This window comes from Phoenix dactylifera, chromosome 2, assembly GCF_051530095.1.
Source record: "Phoenix dactylifera cultivar Ajwa chromosome 2, Ajwa_hap1_PhDact_Kaust_v1.1, whole genome shotgun sequence".
Classification (NCBI taxonomy): Eukaryota; Viridiplantae; Streptophyta; class Magnoliopsida; order Arecales; family Arecaceae; genus Phoenix; species Phoenix dactylifera.
Window position 1 is genome coordinate 22,992,279 of NC_143191.1, and position 26,260 is coordinate 23,018,538.

General features: G+C 44.8%; 1 protein-coding gene and 1 pseudogene across 2 annotated transcripts in view; one reads left to right on the forward strand and one right to left on the reverse strand.

The window, feature by feature from the left end:
- Positions 1 to 17,474, forward strand: LOC103711358 (uncharacterized). The gene is made up of 8 exons (XM_089928797.1): positions 1 to 336; positions 899 to 1,048; positions 1,190 to 1,324; positions 1,461 to 1,526; positions 10,599 to 10,664; positions 10,779 to 10,877; positions 13,279 to 13,369; positions 17,073 to 17,474. The coding sequence occupies exons 1-8, from the start codon at positions 139 to 141 to the stop codon at positions 17,090 to 17,092; spliced, it is 825 nt and encodes a 274-aa protein (XP_089784923.1). The 5' UTR covers positions 1 to 138; the 3' UTR covers positions 17,093 to 17,474.
- The window catches only part of LOC148714599 (uncharacterized), a 20,328-nt pseudogene continuing 8,686 nt past the window's right edge, over positions 14,619 to 26,260 (reverse strand). Inside the window, exons 2-6 of the transcript XR_016399168.1 lie at positions 21,514 to 22,065; positions 20,600 to 20,823; positions 19,637 to 19,783; positions 19,046 to 19,270; positions 14,619 to 17,259 (exon numbers count right to left, since the gene is read on the reverse strand). The product of XR_016399168.1 is annotated as an uncharacterized LOC148714599 (transcript). The remainder of the gene's footprint in view (positions 17,260 to 19,045; positions 19,271 to 19,636; positions 19,784 to 20,599; positions 20,824 to 21,513; positions 22,066 to 26,260) is intronic.

Genomic DNA, 26,260 nt, shown 5'->3' on the forward strand with positions numbered 1-26,260 from the left:
AACCACCGACCCAGAACCCAGCCTTTCCTCCCTTCTCGGCCTTGCTCGGATCAAAACTCGTGGGTTTTCCGAAAGCTATTCCTGGAATTAGGGTTCCGGCGTTGATCCGGCGGAGGGAGAGAGGGGGAGAAGGAGAGGATGGGAGAGCGCAAGGTGTTGAACAAATACTACCCGCCGGACTTTGATCCGGCGAAGATCCCACGGCGGCGGCAGCCTAAGAACCAACAGATCAAGGTTCGTATGATGCTTCACATGAGCATCCGCTGCAACACCTGTGGCACCTACATCTACAAGGGCACCAAGTTCAATTCCCGCAAAGAAGATGTCATCGGAGATGTAATCCCCTTCTATCCCTTCTCATGTGTTTCCCTTCCTCCTCTTCTTCTTCTTCTTTTTGTTCTTGATCGATTCGTCTCTTTCCCGCAGCTTCGTTCCATCGTTGTTCGTTTCCTTCTATTCTTTTTCAGTTGATTTCTTTCTTTTTTTTTGTTGTAACCTGTTAATTGAAGGTTTAGATTTCGCCGAGTTTTCCACGCAGTTTGAGTTATCTATTCATGGTCCCCTATCGTATTTGCATTATTTTATCTGTTTGATTGGTGAGATTCCTTTAGTTTGTTTGATATGCTGTAGAAAGGGTAAAATTATATTTAAAGTTTACCTGGAATTTGAGATTTATCTTAGCTGGGTCGAGATCCCTATACTCTGATATTGTAATTTCATAGATTTTGAGGTACAAGGTAACCTGAAGGTCATAAATTATCTTCAGATTAACATTATCGATGGTATTAAATTTCAGGAATTCTTTATTTGGTTAATGTTTGGTTGAAAAGTTAAATTTGATTGCGCATTTGATGAGGAACTGAGATTGATGTTTGGAATTTTGATTGGCATCCTGCAGACGTATCTGGGAATTCAGATTTTTCGGTTCTACTTCAAATGCACCAGATGCTCGGCTGAAATTGCATTCAAAACAGATCCTCAGAATTCGGACTATGTTGTTGAATCCGGAGCATCCCGAAATTTTGAGCCTTGGCGGGAAGAGGACGAAGTGAGTGATTTACATAATGCTCCGTAGCATGTTATATTGCTGGGTTTGACTAGTACATGTTCTGGGGTATTCTTGATCTTTGATATTTTTGCAATAGAATTGTGGTTTCAATTCCAATATCTTATGTTGTGCTTTCATCAGGCAGTAGAAAAAGAGAAGAAGAAAAGAGCTGCTGAAGAGATGGGGGATGCGATGAAGTCACTGGAAAACAGAGCAGTGGATTCAAAGAGAGATATGGACATACTTGCAGCACTAGAAGAAATGAGGTCTATGGAGGTATAAATTGGACTCTATCCCCAAATTTCCTCAGACTTTTATAGTTACTGGTGACATCAATACGACCAGGGGTTCAGGATAGTTTGTGATTCTGTACTATTATCATGCTGACAGATTCTTTTTTGCTGTTCTCCAGTCAAGACATGCAACTGTGAGTGTCGATATGATGCTAGAGACTCTAAAGCGTTCAGCCTACGACAAGGTAAGATTTTGGTTACTTTCCTTTCTCACTCCCCCTTGTGAACTTTTCATTCCTAAAGAATGATTGAGTATGTGGTCATTTCAGTGAAGCATTAACAACAGTACCATGAGCATGGCCCCTATTGCCTTTATTCTCTATACGACGTTTTCTCTTTCTTCTAGAATACGCTTGAGGAGGGATGGTTATGTTGTTAAATGATTAAGTTTCAATACAGTTCATATGGGTCGGTATGGAATGGTACAAAATCTGTACCGACCCCAACTTGAGTTTCGTATCGGTTTCCACCTGTACAGGACGTGCCATACAGTACTGGGTGGTATGGTAGACCATGCTCTGTTTAAATATTATCAAGATCATATCCGAAGGAAGGTTTTTACAGTGACCTGTCTTGACAACTTGTAGTACAATGATTTTAGGTATCCGATACTTGACTAGTGACCTTGGTGTAACATTAGTTTGGGCTGATCTTAATTAGTGTTATATTTTAAGGGAAGAAAGATATAAAGGTCACAAAATAGGGAGTTTGGGTTTTGATAAGATTATCATATGTGAATGGCATGCGTATTTGAAATTTTTTTAAGAATGGAAAAAACTAAAGAGGAGATACAGAAAGTGTATAACTCATTATACATTACTAATAAAGTGTGATAATAGTAAGACCTTTATTAGGTATTGTTACGGGGGAACTTAGCCACCATGCCCCACGTGACCGGCACGCGCGCCCAGAAAGACTACGGCTGCCCCTTGATCCAGCAATCCGACCTCGGGTCGGATATCTTCGGCTCCGCAGCCCAACCCCGAGTCGGCTGCCCCTTGGTCCAGCAATCCGACCTCGGGTCGGATATCTTCGGCTCCGCAGCCCGACCCCGAGTCGGCTGCCCCTTGGTCCAGCAATCCGACCTCGGGTCGGATATCTTCGGCTCCGCAGCCCGACCCCGAGTCGGGTGCCCCTTGGTTCAGCAATCCGACCTCGGGTCGGATATCTTCGGCTCCGCAGCCCGACCCCGGGTCGGCTGCCCCTTGATCCAGCAATCCGACCTCGGGTCGGATATCTTCGGCTCCGCAGCCCGACCCCGAGTCGGGTGCCCCTTGATCCAGCAATCCGACCCCAAGTCGGCAATCTCTTGACAACAACAGACTGTTCCCCTGAGGCACGCCGCGGCCCCCTGCTCCACTACTCCCTGCAACGGCCGTATCCGGCGCTGCCCCACGATCCCCTGTAACAGCCGTACAAAGCGGAGCTCCACTACGCCCTGCCATGGCCGTACCCAGCGCTGCCCCACGACGCCCTGTAACGACCATGTCAGTGGCAACCCCATCGTGCCACACGATGACCAATCCCCAGAAAAACCCCCCAGCCTGATATATATGCGGCTGGGGGGGGAAGGGGGAGGGTAAGCAAGATTTTTCAGAGTATTATCTTACCTGCTACCTCTTCTTCTCCTTCGATCTTCCCTAACTTGATCGTCGGAGGGCCCCCACCACCCCGGTGGTGGTGCGAGGCTTGCTTGCAGGTTTTCCGGCGGAAGGTGGAGCGCAATCGAAGTAATTCCAAGGGAACCCCGTTCACACCGCTGTGCCAATCGTTCTCGGTTTGGACCCCCAGCAACAGTTGGCGCTAGAGGAAGGGCACCGGATCTCAGAGCGATCGTAATCGCACGGCGAGGTGGTCGTGGAGCTTCCAATGCTTCCGGTCGCGGGGCCTCTCGCGCCTCTGGCCGGGAGGCCGCTGCATCTCCAACACACTCTCAGCAACACTCCACCGCCCCACCGCCCATTCAGACGGTCGAAGCCGCCCAGTTCGACCAGCTAACCCAGCAGGTTCGCACCCTCGCAGAGGCGGTGCAGAATCTGCGGGGTGCGATGTCCCGGGCGCCGCAGCGGGCTCAGGAGCCGCCGCTGCCTGAGCGTTCGCCTGTCCTCCTCAACCCGCGCTCCTTCCTCTCCCATGGGGAGGAACGCCGGCGCGAGGAGGATTCTCGAGCACGCTCCATTCTGCCGGGACCTTCCCACCGGAGCTGCGCGGGGTACGAGAGGCGGGCCCGGGCGCGTTTCCAGACCCCCCAGTCCTCGAGGAACCCGCGCTCCAGTCGGTCCCCCTCTCGCCGCTCCTTGTCTCCCACCCACCGGTCGCGCTCCCTGGACCGGCGGGTGGACGATCTCCACCGACAACTCCAGGTCCTGAAGGGCCATTCTAAAGATTCCTTCGCCGACTTAGAGATCTCCTCCCAGCCGGCGCTTGCCTCGAGGATCCTGCGGACCCCGAATCCGCCGGGGTTCAAAATGCCGGCGATCGAGCCCTATGACGGGGCGGCGGACCCGCGGGATCACGTCGAGAGTTTCAGGACCCTTATGCTCCTCCACGGAGCATCAGATCCCCTTCTCTGCAAGGCTTTCCTGGCAACCCTCCGTGGCCCGGCGAGGGCGTGGTTCGCCGGGCTGGAGGCTGACTCAATCCGGTCCTTCGACCAGTTCACCCGCCTCTTCATCACTCATTTCGCCGTCAGTAGCCGGCGGCGACTGGTCTCCGACTCCCTCTTTGATGTCCGGCAAAACGAGGGAGAAAGCCTGCGGGATTATCTTACCCGCTTCAACAGGGCTACGCTGGAGGTCCGGAACCTGAGTCAGGAGGTAGCTCTTTCAGCCCTGAAGCGTGGCTTCCGGAAGGGCAGACTCACCTTCTCCCTGGACAAACGCCTGCCGCGGAGCTTCCCAGAGCTGTTGTCCCGGGCGAACCAGTATGCGGACGCCGAGGAGTCGGCCGCCCACCGGAGCAAGGAGGCCGTCGAGATCCCTCCAAAGCTTGGGAAGAAAAGGCGGAAAGAGGCACGCCAGAGGAGGAGCCCGACGCCCCAGCGTCGGCGCAGAAGCCCGTCGCCGGCGAAGAACCACGGCGCCCCACGCCCTCGTTCTCCGCCCCGACGTTTCAACCGGTACACCCCTCTCCTGACTCCCCGGGCCCAGATCCTTATGGAGATCAAGGGGCGGGAGGACCTCCCGGCCCCGAGACAGATGCGGAGGATACCTGGGAAGAGGCCCTCCCGGGCGTACTGTGAGTACCACCGAGACCACGGCCACGACACAGAGGACTGCTTCCAGCTTCGGGACGAGATCGAGGCTCTCATCCGTCGGGGGCGTCTCGGTCGATATGTGAGCGACCGACGTCCCCCCGCAGACCCGCGTCCGGCCGACCCGGCTCCTCCGGAGCCTCGAGAGCAGAATCGACCCGTTGCGGGCGTGATCCACACTATCACTGGGGGCTGCCCCCGGCCCGTGAGGAACGCAGGGGGCTCGACGGAGACGTCAGGTGCGGCCGTCGCAAAGAGGCAGAGGGTCGGCAATGTAATCACCTTTTGTGATGAGGATGTAAAGGGGGTTCAGACCCCCCACGATGACGCCATGGTAATCTCCCTCACTATGGCAAACTATGATGTAAGGCGTGTTCTTGTGGATAGTGGAAGCTCAGCTGATAGCCTTCCAAAAGATGGGCTTGTCCAGACAATTGTTGCACAAAATATCCACCCCCCTCATAGGATTCACCGGTGACGCTGTCCCGGCGGAAGGTGTCGTTGAGCTGCCTGTGACTGCGGGCGTCGCACCCGCAGAAGCCACGGTGCGACTCGGGTTCTTGGTCGTCCATGTTCCCTCGGCCTACAACGCTATCCTCGGACGACCCGGACTGAACGCCCTTCGCGCGATGGTCTCTACGTACCACTTGCTCATGCGGTTCCCCACGGCAGTCGGGATCGGGGAGGTCCGAGGCGACCAACCGACCGCACGGCAATGTTTCCTAGCGACCCTCAAAGGGAAGAAGCCCGCAGAAGCTCTAAGCGTCGAGTCCCTTGATGCCAGAGACGAGGTGGCCTTGCGGCAGGGGGAGCCGGCCGAGGGTGTGGTCGAAGTTCCCCTCGAGGAAGGCCGCCGAGACCGGGTGGTCCGGGTCGGCGCCAATCTCGACCCGGGAGCTCGGGCCCGATTGGTGGAATTCCTCCGAGCCAATGCCGATGTATTTGCCTGGTCGGCGGCTGATGTACCTGGGATCGACCCGGAGGTCATTTCTCACGCCCTCAACGTCGACCCGACCCACCGGCCAGTGAAGCAGAAGAAGAGACACTGTGCCCCGGATCGGATCCGGGTGGTCGACCAGGAGGTAGACAAACTCTTGGAGGCAGGATTCATAAGGGAGGTGAGTTACCCCGAGCGGCTGGCAAATGTTGTACTGGTCCGGAAGGCGAGCGGGAAGTGGAGGATGTGCGTCGACTATACCGACCTGAACAAGGCGTGCCCTAAGGATAGCTTCCCGCTTCCGCGGATAGACCAACTGGTCGACGCGACTTCCGGATATCAGCTGCTGTCTTTCATGGACGCCTTCTCCGGTTACAACCAGATAATGATGGCCCCACAGGACGAGGAGAAAACTGCCTTTATAACAGACCGGGGGCTGTACTGCTACAAGGTAATGCCCTTCGGTCTGAAGAACGCTGGCGCCACTTACCAGCGCCTTGTCAACAAAATCTTCAAAGAGCAAATCGGCCGGAACATGGAGGTGTACGTGGACGATATGCTGGTGAAGAGCCGCCAGGCAGACCAGCACATCGTGGATCTGGAGGAGACTTTCACCACCTTGCGGAAGTTTCGCATGAAGCTGAACCCAGCGAAGTGCGCCTTCGGCGCTTCGGCCGGGAGGTTCCTCGGTTTCATTGTCAATCAGCGGGGTATCGAAGCCAACTCGGACAAAATCAAGGCTATCCAAAGTATGTCCCCTCCGACCAAAGTGAAGGAGGTTCAGGAGCTCGCTGGAAGGGTCGCCGCGCTCGGACGATTTGTGGCAAAATCGGCCGAACGCTGCCAACCATTCTTCAAGGTGTTAAAACGCCCGAAAGACTTCCTCTGGACGGCCGAATGTCAAGCAGCGTTCGACCAGCTCAAGGAATACCTGGCGTCTCCTCCCCTGCTATCCAAGCCGCAGGAAGGGGAGATGCTCTACCTCTATCTGGCGGTCTCCCCAACCGCGGTCAGTGCGGTGCTGGTTCGGGAAGAGGCAAAGCTCCAGAAGCCTGTGTACTACATCAGCCGGGTCCTACGGGACGCCGAGACGCGGTATACGAAGGCTGAAAGGATCGCCTTCGCGCTGCTGACTGCGACCAGGAGGCTCCGTCCCTATTTCCAGGCCCATTCTGTCACCCTCTTAACTGATCAACCGTTACGACAGATCCTCAGCAACCCCGAGAATGCGGGACGGCTGGTAAAGTGGGCAGTAGAACTCGGTGAGCTCGACATCCGCTACCAGCCTCGACCCGCCATCAAGGCCCAGGTGCTCGTGGACTTCCTCGCTGAGTGCACGGTGCAGGAGGCGGAGCCTAGACCGTCGGAAACGCCCAGCCTCGACCTCCTGATCTGGACGCTTCACATCGATGGGTCGTCGAACCCCGAGGGTGGAGGAGCCGAGCTGGTCCTTACCAGTCCTGATGGAGTGATAGCCGAGTATGCCTTGAGGTTTGGATTTCCAGTGACCAACAACGAGGCGGAGTACGAGGCCCTAGTCGCGGGACTCAAACTCACCGGGGAGCTCGGCATCCGGCGATTGAAGGTTTTCACCGACTCCCAGCTGGTGGTCGGGCAGGTCCGTGGGGAGTTCGAGGCCCGGATCCCGACCATGCAGAACTACGTCCGGAAGGTGCAAGCACTCATTCCCGACCTCGGCAGCATCGACCTCCAGCAGGTCCCCAGAAGCGAAAATGCCAGGGCCGACAGGTTGTCCCGCTTGGTGGGCGCAGAGGCGCACAACTTGTCGAGGGCAATCTACCTGGAGAACCTGGATGCCCCGAGCATCGGCGAGGCTGGAGCGGTGATGGCGATTGATCCGGAGCCGTCTTGGATGGACCCGCTCGTCGCTTACCTCGCCGAAGGGATCCTCCCTGAAGACGAAGATCAAGCTCGGCGACTTGGCAGGCTCCACCGCACCTACGCTTATATTTATAGCCAAACTGTGGCCCCCCGGTCGTTCCGATACGGGTGGCTCCAATAAATGCGGGCACATCGAATCCGGAGCCGTTCCGGCTCTCGAGGCTTATCCCCCCACGATCTCCTAAGCGTCGTTCTCCTTAATTGTATTCTTCGTGCAGGACACTCCGGGCGGCGTGTATCCCGCGGCCTCCGTATCTTCGTATGCGCCCAGGCCGCATCCGCCTCGAAGAACGCGCGTATCGTGGCCGCTTAACTGGCACTCCTCGCAAGCAGCAACTGGCCGGTCCGATTTTCCAGGTAACGCCTCAATTAGCATTTAATGGCCTTCTGGTGTTCCCCAGGTGACACTTCGAGAGGAGGAGAAACACGGTCGCAGCTGGCCACGGAGAAACTCCGTCGAGCGGCAAGTGATAGGCGCGCGACCAACGAGCGGAATTCTCCGAGACTCGGCCCTCGGATGCCAGGCTAACCCGATGATCATCCCGGGAGCAGACTAGCCTGAAGCCCCGACCGGTCGCCTCGGCTTGCGCCAGCCTTGGTCGACCAACGAGCGGAATTCCCCGAGGCACGGCCCTCGGATGCCAGGCTAACCCGATGATCATCCCGGGAGCAGACTAGCCTGAAGCCCCGACCGGTCGCCTCGGCTTGCGCCAGCCTTGGCCGACCAATGAGCGGAATTCTCCGAGGCTCGGCCCTCGGATGCCAGGCTAACCCGATGATCATCCCGGGAGCAGACTAGCCTGAAGCCTCGACCGGTCGCCTCGGCTTGCGCCAGCCTTGGCCGACCAACGAGCGGAATTCCCCGAGGCTCGGCCCTCGGATGCCAGGCTAACCCGATGATCATCCCGGAAGCAGACTAGCCTGAAGCCCCGACCGGTCGCCTCGGCTTGCGCTAGCCTTGGCCGACCAGCGGAAGAATTTCCTGAGAACCTTCAAGAGTCAGGAGTCGGCGAGGCGCCGGAGGAACTTCAAGAGTCAGGAGTCGGCGAGACGCTACTAAGAGTTAAAAAGAGGAAGGACGAAAGTGAAATGAAGAAACACTTTGTTTGCATTAACTTTCGTTGCATCAGGGCCGAGACCCATACAACATGGCAAAACGCCAACATACAAAGAAAAGAACAAAGAAAAGTACAGAGAGTCAGCTTGGAGGAACCCCTGGGTCTGGAACGGCGAGCACGTCCGCGAAGGGAAGGGAGAACGGCTCCGAGAGCGTCAAAGGAGGAGCGAACGAACAGTCCGACGGCAACGACAGCAGCACGAGGGAGAAACTCGAGGATGCCTGTGAAAAGAAAGGCGGACGGGGGAGGGCCCCCGGTTAAATAGGCGGAAAGGCGGGTGACGCCTCGGTGACGCCAGAGGACGCCTGGCTGCCGAAGGATCGTTCGTGCCCCAAAGGCGAATCGACGCCATTAAGGAAGGATGTCCGCCGAAATCCGCAGACCGCCAGATCAGCGACAACCGCCATACGCCATAAAGAAGGTGGGGAGCTCGGAGCGCGCGCGCCTTTCCGAGGGATGGCGGCAATCTCGAAGCGTCACTCCCTTCGCCCGTTCCCCTCCTGGTTCCAGGCTCGGAAGTGGGGGGCTACTGTTACGGGGGAACTTAGCCACCATGCCCCACGTGACCGGCACGCGCGCCCAGGAAGACTACGGCTGCCCCTTGATCCAGCAATCCGACCTCGGGTCGGATATCTTCGGCTCCGCAGCCCAACCCCGAGTCGGCTGCCCCTTGGTCCAGCAATCCGACCTCGGGTCGGATATCTTCGGCTCCGCAGCCCGACCCCGAGTCGGCTGCCCCTTGGTCCAGCAATCCGACCTCGGGTCGGATATCTTCGGCTCCGCAGCCCGACCCCGAGTCGGGTGCCCCTTGGTCCAGCAATCCGACCTCGGGTCGGATATCTTCGGCTCCGCAGCCCGACCCCGGGTCGGCTGCCCCTTGATCCAGCAATCCGACCTCGGGTCGGATATCTTCGGCTCCGCAGCCCGACCCCGAGTCGGGTGCCCCTTGATCCAGCAATCCGACCCCAAGTCGGCAATCTCTTGACAACAACAGACTGTTCCCCTGAGGCACGCCGCGGCCCCCTGCTCCACTACTCCCTGCAACGGCCGTATCCGGCGCTGCCCCACGATCTCCTGTAACAGCCGTACAAAGCGGAGCTCCACTACGCCCTGCCATGGCCGTACCCAGCGCTGCCCCACGACGCCCTGTAACGACCATGTCAGTGGCAACCCCATCGTGCCACACGATGACCAATCCCCAGAAAAACCTCCCAGCCTGATATATATGCGGCTGGGGGGGGGAAGGGGGAGGGTAAGCAAGATTTTCCAGAGTATTATCTTACCTGCTACCTCTTCTTCTCCTTCGATCTCCCCTAACTTGATCGTCGGAGGGCCCCCACCACCCCGGTGGTGGTGCGAGGCTTGCTTGCAGGTTTTCCGGCGGAAGGTGGAGCGCAACCGAAGTAATTCCAAGGGAACCCCGTTCACACCGCTGTGCCAATCGTTCTCGGTTTGGACCCCCAGCAACAGGTATGTTAGAAGAGTGAGAAGGGTTTTCCCCCAAAAAAAGAGTAGACCAAGTGGGAAAGGGAAATAGTTTTCTTCAATCATTTTCCATATTGAGGGTTTAAATATATTCATGATAAGTATGTGAACTTCTTTTGAGCATGCAACTTACCGGCCATCAATAATTAATTTAGAAAATAATTTAAAAATAAAATTGGTGAAGATTATGGGTAAAAAGGAGAAAACAATGTAAACGCAAGATATTTGAAGGCGGGCTCTAGAAGTATTATTAACCTTAACCTACAAGCCTCGTCATAACTTGTAAGTATTTAAGTCAGATTTGAGGATCAACTCAGAGATTTTTTTCTACATATCAAGACTGCTACCTGGAAATGTTGCTTTATATCAGTGAAATTTTTGTTAGGTTCTGGATAAAGAATGAGGTTATCATTTTTGTAGCAAATCTTTGGCAATTGATGCAGTGTTCTTGATTAGTGTTTGATGTGGATGGTGTAGCTTATATAACAATTGTTGTACATTCATGTATAAATCAATGTTTTTTGTTCTTAAGTCTTCTCATGAACTTTCTATGCTTTGTCAGGAGCAAAAAATTGCAGAAGAGTTAGATAAAGCAGATGAAGAACTGATCAAATCAATTGCTTTTCCTGTTAGTATTTGAGTATTCCTTTTATTTCTTTTTTGTCACTGTAATCTATTACTTTCAAAAAGTTTTGCATTAAGATTGGTGCATGAGGTGCTAATAACGAAGTACCTTTTGCAGGGTTCACAAAATTATGTCCGATGTATACAGGATGATGAAGATGAGGACTTTGGCCAGGCATCTTCCAATCCATGCAAGTTACCAGATGATAATTTAAAGGTATATTTTGGCTTTATTGATTGCTTCATTTGTAGTTTTCATTCTTTTGTCCTAAATATGCAAAATTTATATAAATTTTATTGGGGGAACATTTTAAATGTTGGAATTGGCTTTCAAAAATGGAGTGATAGACCTAGTTAAAAGAAAAATTCTTAAAATTTCTATTATCTTGCTGATTGTAAATCCTTTTCTTTATGAAGCTGGTAGTATTAGTTTTTATTTTTTGCCTTTAATTGTTATATACTTATATGACATTACATGAATTGTTGACTTCTTGATTGAAAGAAATCTGAAAGAATTTGCGAGCATTCTCCAGTGAATTCTGTGTTAGGCTTGTTATCCTTTTGTATTCTCATGCATGCCTATCAAGGCTGATCTTCCATGCTGGCATACATCATCATCTTTTAAGACCCTATGACATATGCCTTTGGCCATAAGTGTTTTCTCACTTTTTAATATTTTCTGCACATGAATGCACACAGTAAATTTGGTAGACATTTGCTCTTTTAAAGATGTAACCCCAAGGATTATGAGGGATTGCTAGTCAATAAACTGCTCGAATTTTAAATTCAGATTTGAAGGCAAATCTAAATTCTGTGCATTTTCAAAGTCTACTATCAGCAGCTATTATTAGTCAGCTTGGACCCCAGATCTGTTAAACAACAAGATTCCGCTGTTTTGCGGGGATGCTTGAGCACATAAAAGATAGAAACCAGACTGGAAGAGAGTAGAAGAGAGGAGAGAGTAAGAGAAGAATGTAAGAACAAAAGGAAAAGAGGAAAACAGGGAGCCCCGTGGTCCTCTTTTTAAATAAAATATCTCATATAAGCTGACTTCGGTAAAAAGTCTCCTCCACAGCTGGCTATGAATCCCCCATTTCATATGTTCTATCAGTCTCTTTTCCTAATCATATACGGATTCCTAAATAGTAAATAAGTCAAAACACTTAACTAAAAGCCCTACTTTATTTTGAAATTCTGAATTATGCCCCACGAGCCATGGTTATTTTTCATGCCATATAGCATATTGATATGGCGCTTGATATTGATATTAGATGTTCTAAGTTCTAACCAGTAGACCTGCTAAAACCGAAAAATGATGACTAAAAACTTAGCTGAAAAATAAAATTAATTCCAGTAACTTGAAGTTTCAAAAATCTGATCACATCAGTCGAGCATCAGTTAAGCTATGTATAAAATAATGTTACTTTATATTCCCTACAAATAGTGTTACCTTATGTTTGTCCAATCACTGTGACTCTGTGGTGGCACCTTCTTGTCTGCCTTACGTTTTGATGCATATATATCCCATATATCATTGTTGGCCTTATGATTTTTTCTATTTCACTTAGCATGCAAATATTGCGCAACATTAACATCCAGCTCCAGTTTATTCATATATAATGTCATCTATCTCTAATTAACAAAATTGAGTCATAATGAATTTGTTATTTGTTTACTGGTATATCCCAAACCTCTTTGAAACGCGTTACGCTGTACTGATCATGAGTTGAGTGTTAATGATGGTTGTTTTGCTGCAGTCAGGGTGTTCAAATCTATGTATGGCACAGTATTCGGAAGACCAAAGAAGATATACGTGATTTATCATTTGTTAATGTTTCACTTAATATTTTTTTGAAGTCTTTTAGTGTACACAAGATTTCTTGCCTTTTTCTTTTAATGTAAGGTTCAAAAGTTTTAATAAGATTAAGGATTTTGTAAACGAGAGTTCAAATGTGTCACTTGGGGCCTAACTGGTGTCTTGCGTATTAGAAGGTTTCTGATCTGATAGGATAGTCATTTCATGCATATCATGTTGACAATCAAGCTTACTGTTTAAGTTACTTGAGGTGTATTAATTAGTCTCAGTTATGCTATGAAGCAAAGTATTATTAGCAATTCAAGCCCTGGAAATGCCTGCTTGCAAAAGTTATGTTTCATGATTTTTTTTATAATTAATTAAAAGCTATATATTGTTGTTAATAATATTATAACATTCTGTTGTTCCCCTAGGGCAGCGGGATTTGAATATAAAAGTTGAATCATGTCTCAAAAATGTACTGCAGTAGAGCTTTAGAAAAGTTAGTTGTAGTTCTGTGGCACCTTTTATTGCGCATCTGGTGTCCCTGTTCCCTAATTATAGATGGGATTCATGGTGGGCCAATAGTTGTTTCTTATAAGTTCCTATATGACTATGCATTGGTGAGTGATTATATAAGTATCTTTTAAGCTTTGGCCGACAGTTGTCATTATGTAGTGTTTTTAAGTGATAATGCTTATTATCTTGCATAAACAAGTCTGGAGATTGATCAAATTTTTTCGAGACTTATATTTATGTCTGCATTCAGTTCAAATTCAACATTGTTTGTACTCTAAGCTTATGATCTTGTTATCTTCTGCAGGGGAAAAGTAATTCAGAACTCTCAAGCACAGTGGAAAAACCAACAGATTCCTTAACAAAAAGCAGTATTTTTAACAGTTCTAAAGATGGAGGTACATTTCATACAGAAATTGTGTTAACATTTAGATCCACTTGCAATATGATTATACAAATAAATGGTTATGGGTATTTATAGCAAAGCCATTTATGTCATATTGCTGCTGAATTGAAGTTTATTTTGTATTATCTATTGACATACATAAGTACATGCATGTGTATACATGCATGCTTTCATCTTGTGTTTGTGTACTTGCATGTTTGCATGCTTGTGTGTGTGCATGCTGTTCTTGCCCATGTGTTTCTGTTCTAAGCAGACGAGGATTCTGCTGTGTTTGAGTTTGTATATAGACCTTGGATTCTAGTTTTCTAACATACCCTCTTATGAAATTATGCTTCTTATATGACCTACACAACCCTACAATCATGTGCCTGCGTTTGTGCACAAATGGTGTGTTAGATGAGATAGATGGATCTTATACTCTCGTTTCAGAGTTCCTAACCACAATAGCCTAGATTGTGACTAGGGGTGCAAATGGGTCGGGTTGGGTCGGATCATGAGTGACCCCAACCCGACCCAACCAGGTTTTTTAGTCGGGTCCTAATTTTGGACCTAAACCCGATCCGATAGAAGAACGGATCAGGTCGGGTCAGGTCTACCACTACAATTTTGATCCAACGGGTCATTCGGGTCGGGTCGGATCCATGTATAACTCGGACCCAACCGAAAAAATTCGGGTCAATCTATCTATGGCTTCAAAACTTGTGTTTGCATCCTCACGAGCTACAGACCGCGGGCTCATATAATTTTACAGATTTGGGTCGGGTCAGGTCTGAATTTAGTAAACCCAGACCCAACCCGGAAAATGGAACAAGTCCAATTTTAGGACTCGACCCGGCCCCACGAGTCCTCCAAAACGGGTCGGGTTGGGTCTAAGCGGGTCGGGTCATGGGTCAACTCGATCCATTTGCAGCCTTAATCCTAACCATCAGATCATAAATGCCCTGTTGATAAAAATGGGAAAAAACTGTTGATGCTATATATATGTAACTACGGCAGTATGCATAAATGCACATAAATACATAGATATTTACCAATAGTTGCATATGGTTTTATATCAGTAGCCTTAAATTGTAATGACATTAAATGGTTTTCATTATAAGAGTTCGGACCTTGGTTCTCTGTATGCCTATGTGGTGGCTTGTAATCCATTCAGCATTGCATTGTGAACTTCTTAAGAGGCCAGATTTGTTAGGCACACATCTATATATAATTACCAAGCAAATTAGACCTGGCATGATGAGAAAAATTATATCATTTATGCTCAAAAAAAGTAATAGGAGGATAGACCTCTTTTCTTTTTCCATATCAAATTGTGTGTTCCTCTTTTTCTGATCATGTATAGATTTCTTTGTTGAATTGGTATGCTCAATGTTATACGCTGATCCGGGTCATGTAGCACCTACATGTGTCTTAACCTGCCGTGATTCCAAGCATATTTTTGCATTACTATTCATATGGATCCTACTTCCAATTTATATTCTAATCCCAAGTCTATGACTCCGGGACAATTTCTCTTAAGTTTATTTCTTGCATTGCCAACGAGTAGTTCCTTATCCTTGTCCTGTGTTCTTTTCAACTTGTATCCGAGACATCCTTCTAGTTGCACTGCCTTAGCGTGCACTTTCCACCCCAATTCAACTGTTCAGCTGGAATTTCCCATGCTGGCATGAGGTGGTCTTATCAGCATGGAAAGTGTTCAGGCCCTTCCTGGTGTCTTGAAGTATATGAGAGATTTGGTTAAGCTTTGTGAGTGCATGCAATGACATCAGAAATGAATACACACCACACCCACCCTCAGACATATACATGCACGACCATGAATACAAACACATGCTAGCATAGGTGGCCATCAAATGCCCATTTAGATTCAACGGAACTCATTAACAGACTGAATCAGTTTGATGGAATACAATTTGTTAAGGAATTAAGATACAGTTAAAAGACAAATGTGCATAGTTGGTTAAACAGCTAGATATGATTTTCATAATACTCAACATTGATATGCAGGAATATTTCTCTTTGAATAAAATTTTACTTAAAAAAGCTAATGAATTGTTATTAGAAAAATCAACAGACCATGATGTCACATGGAAATACACTCAAACTACACACATGCACAAGCACACAGGCAGAGTTAAGACCCTCAAATTTTCCCCACTGGAGTGACTTCATTAAGTACAGACGCTGTCAAAGTAAGCGGCTGTAAGAAAACCTTTACACAGACACATGCATAGACAGGTTTTGGAGCAAGGAATGATTAAAATCTTGAATTTGCTCCGCGAGAGTGAATTCTACATAAACAAAAACACACCCTCACCCCTGCGGAGAAAAGCTTGTCATTTAGAAACCTGCAAACAATCACAATGCCATTAAGAGAGAGAGAGAGAGAGAGAGGAAGAAACTCTTGAATTTTTCCCAGTAGAATGGCTTTAGAAAAGCATGCTTGTCCAAGTTTAGTTTATTGTTTTGCAAAAGTGCTAAAAAGGTATTTAGTTGCCACCAAGATGGTAGCCTAGTGATACTGGGCGAAGATTCTAACCTCATAGTCCCAAGTTCGAGTCGCTGCGGCGACGATTAAAATGTGGCTTCAGCCACTGCTTGGACATGAGGTATATGACCGTTCTTGGACCACTAGTAACTGAGGTGGTGCCAGGTGTGACGTACTCACACGTGGGACTCGAGCCAGAGCTCAGAAGGGTAGCTGAGCCAGAGCTCAGAAGGGTAGCTGGGTGGGGAGGGCATGAGTAAAACCGGTCAGGGTGCCCAACACGGCCATTTCTGTCCGCATCGAACACTCTCCTGGCGGTTTTAGCTAGGCCAACCACTTCACACACAGCTGCAGGACACCATTTGCTCTAAAATGGCTGATGGCCAGAGGGAATCACTCCATCACAACCAGTCATTCCACATCATCTGGTATAACACAAACATTTCTACTGGAACCTGACAGAATGGATAATTTCATACCTTTAAACCAGTCTTAAAATCATATGCACAACCAACCACACAACAGATGTAAACATCCTGAAATATATAGATATGTATATACTGCTGCAGCCACATAGACACCTCCAAGAGGTATGGTAGCTCCCTTGTAAATTGAATGCCAAGCCATCGGTAAAAGTCGAACTGAATGCTGCTAATGTAACTACTGTTGTTGCAAGGATGTGCACAAGTTTCTTAGCTGGCATCCACAGTCTGCAGAGAGTTAAGAGTCTGCAGAGAGTTAAGAGAACTCATTAACTCAATGAAACTTACTGGTGGTTCTCACAAAGTTATAAGTACAATTGTTTCTGCTACCAACAGCTACAACAGAAGAAAATTCGAGGAGTACTGCCGTCGATCACCGGCTGATGATCGCTGCTCGGTTCACCCTGGATGTGGCTGTTGGGGATTGGTGCCAAACATGGTGGGGTGAGTAGTGTTAGTCGGGCCCATGCCTATGCTTGGCCAATCACTGACCTCCACATTCCCCAGTGAACCAAGTGGTGATCAGTAGTGGGTGAGCTATAGCATTTTTCTTCAAGAGAAGGAAGAGCCATTGCTGTTTTCAAATAGCAATTTTGCTAAATAATTATCTAAGAAATGCTGGATCAAAAAAAAAAAAAGAAGATAAATTTAATGCAAGACTTTACAGATTATTCATGGCAGAGCTGCTGCTCTAGAAACTCATTTTCCTTCCTAATCGAATCAAGATCTGCTTGGAGTTTGCTGATGTCTAAACTACGGGAAGAAATGGCCGTAAGTTTGGCCTCTTGCTCGGTGGCTTCTCTTCGAGCTCTGTCAGCGGCAAGAAGCTTGTCTGAAATCTGTTCAAAACTATCGTGGATGCTCGTTAAAAGCCTATATACCTGCAGCCTTACTGGGTCATCTTTTGCATTCCTGCATACGAAGTTATTGGTCAGCAGAAGATGCTTTGCTGTAAGCAGATAAAGGCTAATTTAATATTTCATTCTTCTTTTTTTTTCAAAAAAGAGCACCAAACTGTGTAATGTATCGGTAGCATAAAAAGTTACGGCAAAGAACCTTTATTTTTCAGTGCAGGCAAGGCAAACCAAATTCATTTATAACAGGACAAGGGCATTGTTTTGCATGAATGTCAGTTGTTACTCGGTAGTAAACTACAAATCATCATAGATAGAATATGTGGTTCATGAAGCTGATCTCAAGTAGATGAACAGAGTCTGCTTGACTAGAAATCATGATTATATGGATTTGATGTAGCATCTGACATTTTATGGGTCATGATAATAACAATAAAAGCTAATGTTTTTTTTTCCAAAGAAAATGTATTTTTGCATATATGCCCCAATAAATATCGGCTATCGCACATTTACCTTAGAGAAAATCTCTATGTTCGTATGTTTTTGCATCAATGTTCCTTTCCCTTAGATTTTTGGCTGGTGGTATTAATACATAACTGTTTTAAGTGTGAAATGCCTATTTCAACATGTTGCATCAATACCATTAAAGATTTATGCAAAAATATAACTTCTTAAGAAACAAATTGAATGCTAAAACTATTCAAGGTATTAGTGCAAGAGGGTAATATAGTCATTTAACACTTAAAACAACCATTTATTAACACCATACACAAAAAAGAAATCTAATGGGAGGAGCTTTGTTGCAAAAACAGGATTATTGGATGGCTATATATAGAAATAGTTATTTTCTAAGGGTAAATATGAATATTTTTAAGGGTATATATGCAAAAATCCTAAAATGTAGTACGGTTGAATGTTCCTCCATAGTACTTTTGCTCCTTGTCAAAGAACCCGGTAAGGCAAACCAAGCTCATTAATAACAGGACAAGGGCATTGTTTTGCATGAACGTCATGGCTGTTACCCGATGGTAAACTAGAAATCATCATGAATAGAATATGTGGTTCATGAAGCTAATCTCAAGTAGATGAACAGAGTCTGCTTGACTAGAAATCATGATTATATGGATTTGATGCAGCATATGACATTTTATGGAGTCATGATAATAACAATAAAAACTAATGCTTTTTCCCAATTTTTTTGCAAATATACCCCTATCTATATGGGTTATCTCACATTTACCTTTGAAAAAATCTCTATTTTCATATGTGCCTCTTAGTTCATCCTGTTTTTGCACCAATGTCCCTTCCCTTAGATTTTTGGCTGGTGGTATTAATACATAACTGTTTTAAGTGTGAAATGCCTATTTCACCATTTTGCATCAATACCATTGAAAAATTTATGCAAAAATATAACTTCTTATGCAACAAATTGAATGCTAAAACTATTCAAAGATATTAGTGCAGGAGGTAATATAGTCATTTAACACTTAAAACAACTATTTCCTAACACCACACACAAAAAAGAAATCTAATGGGAGGGGCTTTGTTGCAAAAACAGGATTATTGGACGGTTCTATATAGAAATAGTTATTTTCTAAGGGTAGATATGTAATAACCTTTATTTTTAAGGGTATATATGCAAAAAGCCCAAAAACATGGTATAATTGAACGTTCCTCCGGGTACTTTTGCTCCTTGTCAAACCCAAAAGCAAGATGTCACTGTTGTGAAAATAATAGTTGGCTTCAGCTTACATGAACAGTCATTGACATCATTTTCTTCTAATTGGGAAATAAAAGAAAATATACTTTTCCAAGTGAAAGCTGCAAGGTCCAAAACATCATACCTGAAGACAGTTTCTTCAACCACGGCATAAGTCCTATGAAGGCGTTCTTGTATGGAATTACTCTCTAACTGAAGCTCTCGAGTCTCTTTTATTATTCGCTCAGTGTCAGCATCTTGTTTCCAGCTATTCTTCGTAATCTCAGTTATGCGCTGGATGTAGGATTTTCTAGAAGAGATCTTTGGCAGTTTCTCAAGCTCCATAAGAAGTTTAGCATGTTCATCCTCTCTGAGAACAAGAAGATAATCAGATATAGCAAAGAAAATCACAATCCACTGGCAAATAAATGAGATTATCTTAGCAAACTTCACATAATCAACTAGCAGCAACATGTAAATTGAAATTTCAAAAAAGAACTGAGATTATCTTATAAATCAGTAGTATATGACATTTCTACAGATTTAACTAACAAATAGCTCATCTATGAGTTCATCTTCTAATAAAATACATGAGATGTTGGATTTGCTTGCTACATTTACTATCTACTTCAACAAATAATCTAAACCATTCTTTCACATATTTCATCATAAGCAATTCTGACAGAGCATTCTTTAATTTTTTTAATATCTTAAAACTCTCCATCAAAAAAATTACCTTTTGCAAATGTCAGATACGGTGGCATCTGTTTCTTGTTCAATTTCTTTCGATTTAATTAGTTTTTCTTGCAGTGAAGATTTCTCAGCATATAGTGACTGCTCCTCTCTCATCTGTCTCTGTTCCACTGTTTGCTTGAGATCATTCCTGCAACAGATGGTAACTTGTACTTACTTCATTCAGTGTATTACTGAAATTTACATACTCTTTTGTCATATCTAATAACCTATATTAGAAGAAAAACTTCTGCAAGAACTGTTCTAGACTTTTGCAGCAAATTTACATGCTCCAAATTTAAAACATTGTTTACTATAAGTTTTAGTGCATGTAATAAGTTTTCATCATCAGTCAAAGTGCATTTTCTCTATTAGAACTTTTCTATTGGTCAATTTGCTAGAATAAAGCTAGAATACATAGTTTGAGTAAAGCATCTTTACAAGTCAGGTGTTGAAGGAGCCAACTAGAAATATGAAGCTGTAGTTAATACGGTAAGAGATGAAAAAGCTGATTGTAATAGAGGGTCCCAAGAAACATCTTGCAAATAAAAGGATCATTCGGTATAATCAGGCACATGTTTAAAATCAATGAGTAAGTCGGTATTCATTTCTTTCAATTCCTGTTGCTTGCACCAAGACAGGCCAATACATAATGATACAAGTTAACATGAATGTACAAATATGCAAATAAGCTATTAGCATGGGATATATTATAGAGATTGTATGGAACGAATGAAACTTCAATCCATGACATACATTAAAAAATCTTATGATAGTTCTTGATCTTAGACATGCAAAACCATGCTAACGTTAGAATGACAGAAAGAAATAGGCTCCATCATATTAGAATAGCGACTATACAATGCTTTCACACATTATGTTTCTACATCTGTTCAATGCACAATAAATGAATGAATGAATGAACAGATAAATAAAGATGAACTAGAGATATACCACAATGTCCTACCACTGTGATTCCAATTTCATAAGACTCTGCCTTTTTGCTTCTACTCATCCATTTAGCATTTCAATATAGAAGCCAACAGAATGTTGTTCATCTAATGCCATATCCATAACTGCTTTTAGGAGCTCATGCTCACTTTCAAGGCTCTGAACTTCCAAGGCCTTCACCTGTTTTGCCTCCGTCATCATATCTTCTTGATTTTTCAAGCTGTCAGATTCATTCCTTAACTGCATTACACAGAAGACAAGGAAACCAGTAGAGTCAGCATGTTTTCTATATTTAAAAGAAACGATATACTTCATTAAGACAAAAGGCACCATAAAGCATCAAACCTTCAAAAGAAAATCAATGCTAAATATCAATCTAGGTTTATGTAAACCAAACAATGAGAAGTTTGGAATGTATATTTGCCCAAAGCATGCAACCTGAATGATGTATGCCATCAAGCAAGAAGAAGTGCATCATGGAACAAATTGCTAGCCCAGCAGCTATATTTCAGAGACCAGTGGAAAAATAAAAAAATAAAAACTGAGTCTTTGGATTAACAACTAAAGATATTCATAAATGGAACAACAAGTCAGAAGAAATCAGGCAATGCGCACTAATGTTAGTAAGAGGTTTGTCAGACAATTTACATGAAAAGAAAGAGGTTTGTCAGACAACTTTACATGAAAAGAAAGATCGCCCTTCAGCATTGGAAATTACTTGCACCTCTTACTCTAAAGAATCCAATGAACAGTTATCTTCCATATCATACAAACTTTTGTTTAATGATACAAGTTAATAGCTGTGCATTGACTAGTCATAGAAAATATAAATACATCAGAAAAGCGGCATGAAATCATATAAAATAACCAGTTGTTGAATTGCAGTTACTTGATCAATAGGAAGGATATCAATTTTTTTATATGGTTTACCTTGGATAATTGCTCCTGCAGAGAAGCTAATTTTCGTTCAAGTTCAGCAATATACTTGTCTGTTTGGGTCATATCTTCTCCATCAACACATAATTCTTTCTCAGAGTTCATAGATTTTTCAGGAGCATCTTCAACACCTTCCTTGCTGCAATGGCTCTTGATATCACTGGATTCTATGCGCTCAGAATAGAGTGTTCCAGTCTCAGCTGACCCACCTGACTGCCCTGGAACTGCATTAGTGTCAAGCAACACATCAGAGTATACCTCCTCAGCAACCGTCTCAGCTGGCTCTGCAATGCCTTTATTTGATTCCCCCCAAGATCTTCTTTCGCAAAGAAAATTATCTTTACTTTGACTCTCCCTCACCTTGTCCTCCTTTTCTTTAAGCTTCTCTAATGTATCATTATGGATGTCACCAGTAATTTCACCACTACTCAAAGCAGATTTGGTTGCTGTATTTTCTCTGGCTCTTCTACCTTCAGATGATCCAGATAGCCTCTCCACCAAAAATCTTACCAACTTGTATGAGTCATCATAAGAAGGATACAGGAACTGCCAGAATCAACAAAGGAAAAAATGCTTCTAAGAATGGTGGCAGGATCAGTAGAATCAATAAAGAGAACAAGATAATATTGATAAGCATATAAGGCATTAAAATGAAATGTATATTAGATGATAATTTTTCTCCAAGTAGAGTCTCATTTAGCCTTGTAGTAGTTTAATGATTATGCCAGTAAATTTCATATGGTATGGTTAAGAATTAGCTGGTGTATAGCGTAAGAAGTGTAACCCTATAAATGAATGTAGTTGGAAGAATGATCGGCAGATTATTCCTGATGTGATTTGATCCAAGCTTCAGAAATAACAAGCAGCAAAAGTGATTTGCAAGTGCAAATCAGATTCTGAAAGTATCACGGTCATATGATTGAAATATTCTTCTGAGACAGATTTTTTTACAATTTTGAGAATAAGTGGTATATAAGAAGCATAATGACCATGTTGGGAGTAGAAGAAATCCAAACTTCAGGAAAGAAGAAAAGACAAAACTGCAGCCAGGCTGTTGGTAACCCTACATGTGCCTAAAACACGTTGGATCAATTTTATTAGTAGCATTTAATAGATCGAGGAATTAACCACATTGCATTAAGGTAAAAATTATTAAAGTGTAAGAACTTGCAACTTTGTACTCTTGAAACACGATCTTTGCTGACTTGTTTGCCAAGTAACTAGTGCAGATCTGAACATTGGCAATAAAACTTAGACTTACAACACCTATGTCTTTTGCAAATAGATTTTTTGCCTTGATACAACCTGTTAACCTTCTGGCAGACCAGTACTGTAAAAAGTGCTAAACCATCTCAGATCAACAATATATTCTTTGCAGGCCTTCCATGTAAAGATTGTGAGGTAACAAGTGTTTTCCAGTTATTATAAATCAATCTTACAGGACAAACCTTAGCCTTTGGACTGGTCTGCATCAAATATCAATGACCATGAATTTTATGCAGGCTACCACAGAAAGCTAAGCACAACACAAAAAATCCCTGAAAGCCCCAAATTTGCATCATCATACACCAAAGAAGAATTCAGTATCCTGATTTCCAGATTTTCCTTCTATATTCCACTCAAAATTATCAATCCCTGCTCCCCATTATAACAGTACGTAATTAGATAATAGAAGCTATCACCAAAATTTCTACATTATCCGCCTCTTATATTTCACATATTATGATAGAAGCATTGGTAAATAGAGCAATGGATCTCTTCGAGGTCTAAAGAAATATAAGATTGCTTTACTGTTTGGTGAATAGCTGATGATTATCGGGTCATAAATTCTTCGCCTTTTTATTCTATTCTTGTTGACTGAAGCGATTTGTTGACCCCCTAATGGATTTTGATGAATACAAAACACTAGAGTATAATTCCATTTATCTTAACAATTTACTTGAGGATTTCATGTGTTTAATTAAGAATATTGTTAAGAAATGTCTAGGCAAGTTCCCATAATTTTTATGAATTTATTGAAGAATTTTTGAGATGAAGAAAACAGATCAGGGACAGCCGAGACGTCTCCGGTTTGTTCCAGAGACGTCTCTGGCACAAACAGGAAGAACTGGCACGTTTGGAGACGTCCCCGGCACCTGGCGAGGCGTCTCGCAGGGTCGGAGTCGACTCTCTCAGAAGCGGAGTCGACTCTCTCAGTGGCGGCAGAAAGGCCGATTTCAAGAGATGCGCGCGAGCCGTCTCCACAGTACGCGGAGTCGTCCCCGCAAGTAAAAGCTGAGTTTCCGAGTCGTCCCCAGAGAGTGCAGAGTCGACTCTCTCAGGGTATTCCAGAGGATGTCTTTTTCGGTGATAAGGCAGCGGAGACGTCCCCTGAAAGAGCGGAGTCGACTCTCTCAGAGAATTCCAGAAGACTTGTTTTTCGGAGATATAACGGCGGAGTCGTCCCCAAGGCAGCGGAGTCGTCCCCATGCAAAAAGCGCAAACAAGCCGAGACGTCCCCGTAAAGTGCCGAGGCGACCCTCTCAGAAAAACAGAAAAACAAGGATTCAAACCGTTCATCATCGGAGTCGTCCCCGTAAAGCGCCGAGTCGACCCCAAACAACGTCAAAAGTAAAATCTTACAGCCGAGACGTCTCGCGTTGAAGCGGAGACGTCTCCGAAGCGCCTGGGACGCGACTGACAACTTTTTCAGGTTTGGTTTGAATTTCAAACTCCCTTAACTTTATCTCTAACGGCTATATTTGCTTTTTGGGCTATAAAAGGGAGCTCATAAGTGCTTTCCAACAACTTCTCACCAACCCAACACAAGATCATTCAAGAGAGAAAAAAGAAAAAGAGGTTCAAGGGAGTTAGTGCATTCAAGTGAAGAAATCAAGTGCCTTCAAGCTTCCCAAGTGATTTCGTGCTCAACTACTCTCTTCCGCTAGGCATTCAAAGCTCACATTCAAGCCAACGCGATCCACATCGGAAGAACCACCATTTCCCACGCTTCCAACGGCTAAAAGGGTTCTTCCGGGTTCTATTATTTCTCACTGTTTTATTTGCTTCTTGAGAGCTTTTAAATCCTTGTAAAACTTTTTCAATATTGTGCTTGTTCCAGTCAAGGGACTTGGAACAAGAGAAAGGCGTCCCAAGCCTAGGTGAAATTGGGGGTTATAGGGTTCGTTGTTAGCCCGGTGTAAAACAACGAGTTGGGTAGTGCACTCGCAAAACTACCGGACTGTAATCTTGGATTATAGTGGAAATTCCCAAAGGTGCTTTGGGGAGTGGATGTAGGAGCAGTGGAAGCTCCGAACCACTATAAAACCTTGTGTTTGCGATTGATTGTTCTCATACCTCTATCTTTACTTTAGTTCATACATTTGTGTGTTTTATTTTTAATTAGGCAAAAAGTTTTAAAACACCCAATTCACCCCCCTCTTGGGTGACCATCTCTGGGCAACAAGTGGTATCAGAGCGGGTGCTCTGTGTATTTCTTGAAAGACCTAACGTCTTAGCCAAAGATCTAGATGGCAACACCCTTTAACAATATTCCTGCTGAGGGGCAGGCAACCAATAGACCTCCACTATTCAATGGGACAAATTATACCTATTGGAAGACTAGAATGAGGATTTTTATTCAAGCACAAGATTATGCCTTGTGGAGGGTCATAATCAAGGGACCACACGAACCATCTCACATGGTTAATGGCATTCAAGTTCCCAAACCTGAGGAGGATTGGGATGAGAATGACAGTAAGATGGTTCAACTCAATTCTAGAGCCATGAACTCATTATTCTGTGCTCTAGATGTAAATGAGTTCAATAGAGTCTCCACCTGTAGTTCCGCCAAGGAAATATGGGATAGGCTTGAAGTTACCCACGAGGGTACAAATCAAGTCAAAGAGTCTAAAGTGAACATTCTAGTTCACAAATATGAGTTGTTTAAGATGGAACCCAATGAAACCATCACATGCATGTTTACACGCTTCACCGATATAATTAATGGTCTAAAGAGTTTGGGTAAATCCTATACTAATCCGGAACTTGTGAGTAAAATTCTCAGGTTTTTGCCGAAAGCATGAGAAGCAAAGGTCACGACGATCATAGAAGCCAAAGATCTCAACACTTTGGGACTAGAACAACTATTGGGCTCATTGATGACGCATGAGCTCACAATGAAGCAACATGAAGAAGAGTTGCCAAAGAAGAAGACAATTGCACTCAAGGCTACTTCGAGTGTGTGTGAAGAAGAAAGTAGTGAGAGTGAAGAAGAAAGCGAAGATGAGGACTTGGGTTTAATAGTAAGGAAGTTTAAGAAATTCATGAGAAGAAAGAAACCCTTCCCAAGAAAGAAATTTGGAGGGAGAAATGATTGGGAAAAAGAAAAGGAAAAAGAAAGAGACCCAATCATATGCTATGATTGCAAGAGACCGGGACACATTCGTTCCGAATGCCCTCAACAAAAGAAGCACTTTGGAAAGAAGAAGAAGAAGGTGTTGAAGGCAACGTGGGACGATAGTGACACATCCTCCTCCGAGGAAGAGAAGGAAGAGACCGCAAATTTGTGCTTCATGGCATTTGAAAACGACGAGGTATGTCAAAACTCAACTATAAATTTTACTTTAGAAGAATTATATGAAGCTTTTCAAGAACTTATGAGTGATTGTAGTATGTTAGGAGCAAAGAATAAAGAACTAAAGGCCTCCAATCAAAAACTAAAGGATGATATTAAAAAACTATTGATTGAGAAAGAGAGCGT

Bases quoted from the DNA above. Each gene is read 5' to 3' on its own strand.
- LOC103711358 (XM_089928797.1), top strand. From the start codon at position 139: ATGGGAGAGCGCAAGGTGTTGAACAAATACTACCCGCCGGACTTTGAT. The intron at 1,049-1,189 runs GTGAGTGATTTA...TGCTTTCATCAG, and splicing joins CTTGGCGGGAAGAGGACGAA to GCAGTAGAAAAAGAGAAGAA. The intron at 1,325-1,460 runs GTATAAATTGGA...GCTGTTCTCCAG, and splicing joins AAGAAATGAGGTCTATGGAG to TCAAGACATGCAACTGTGAG.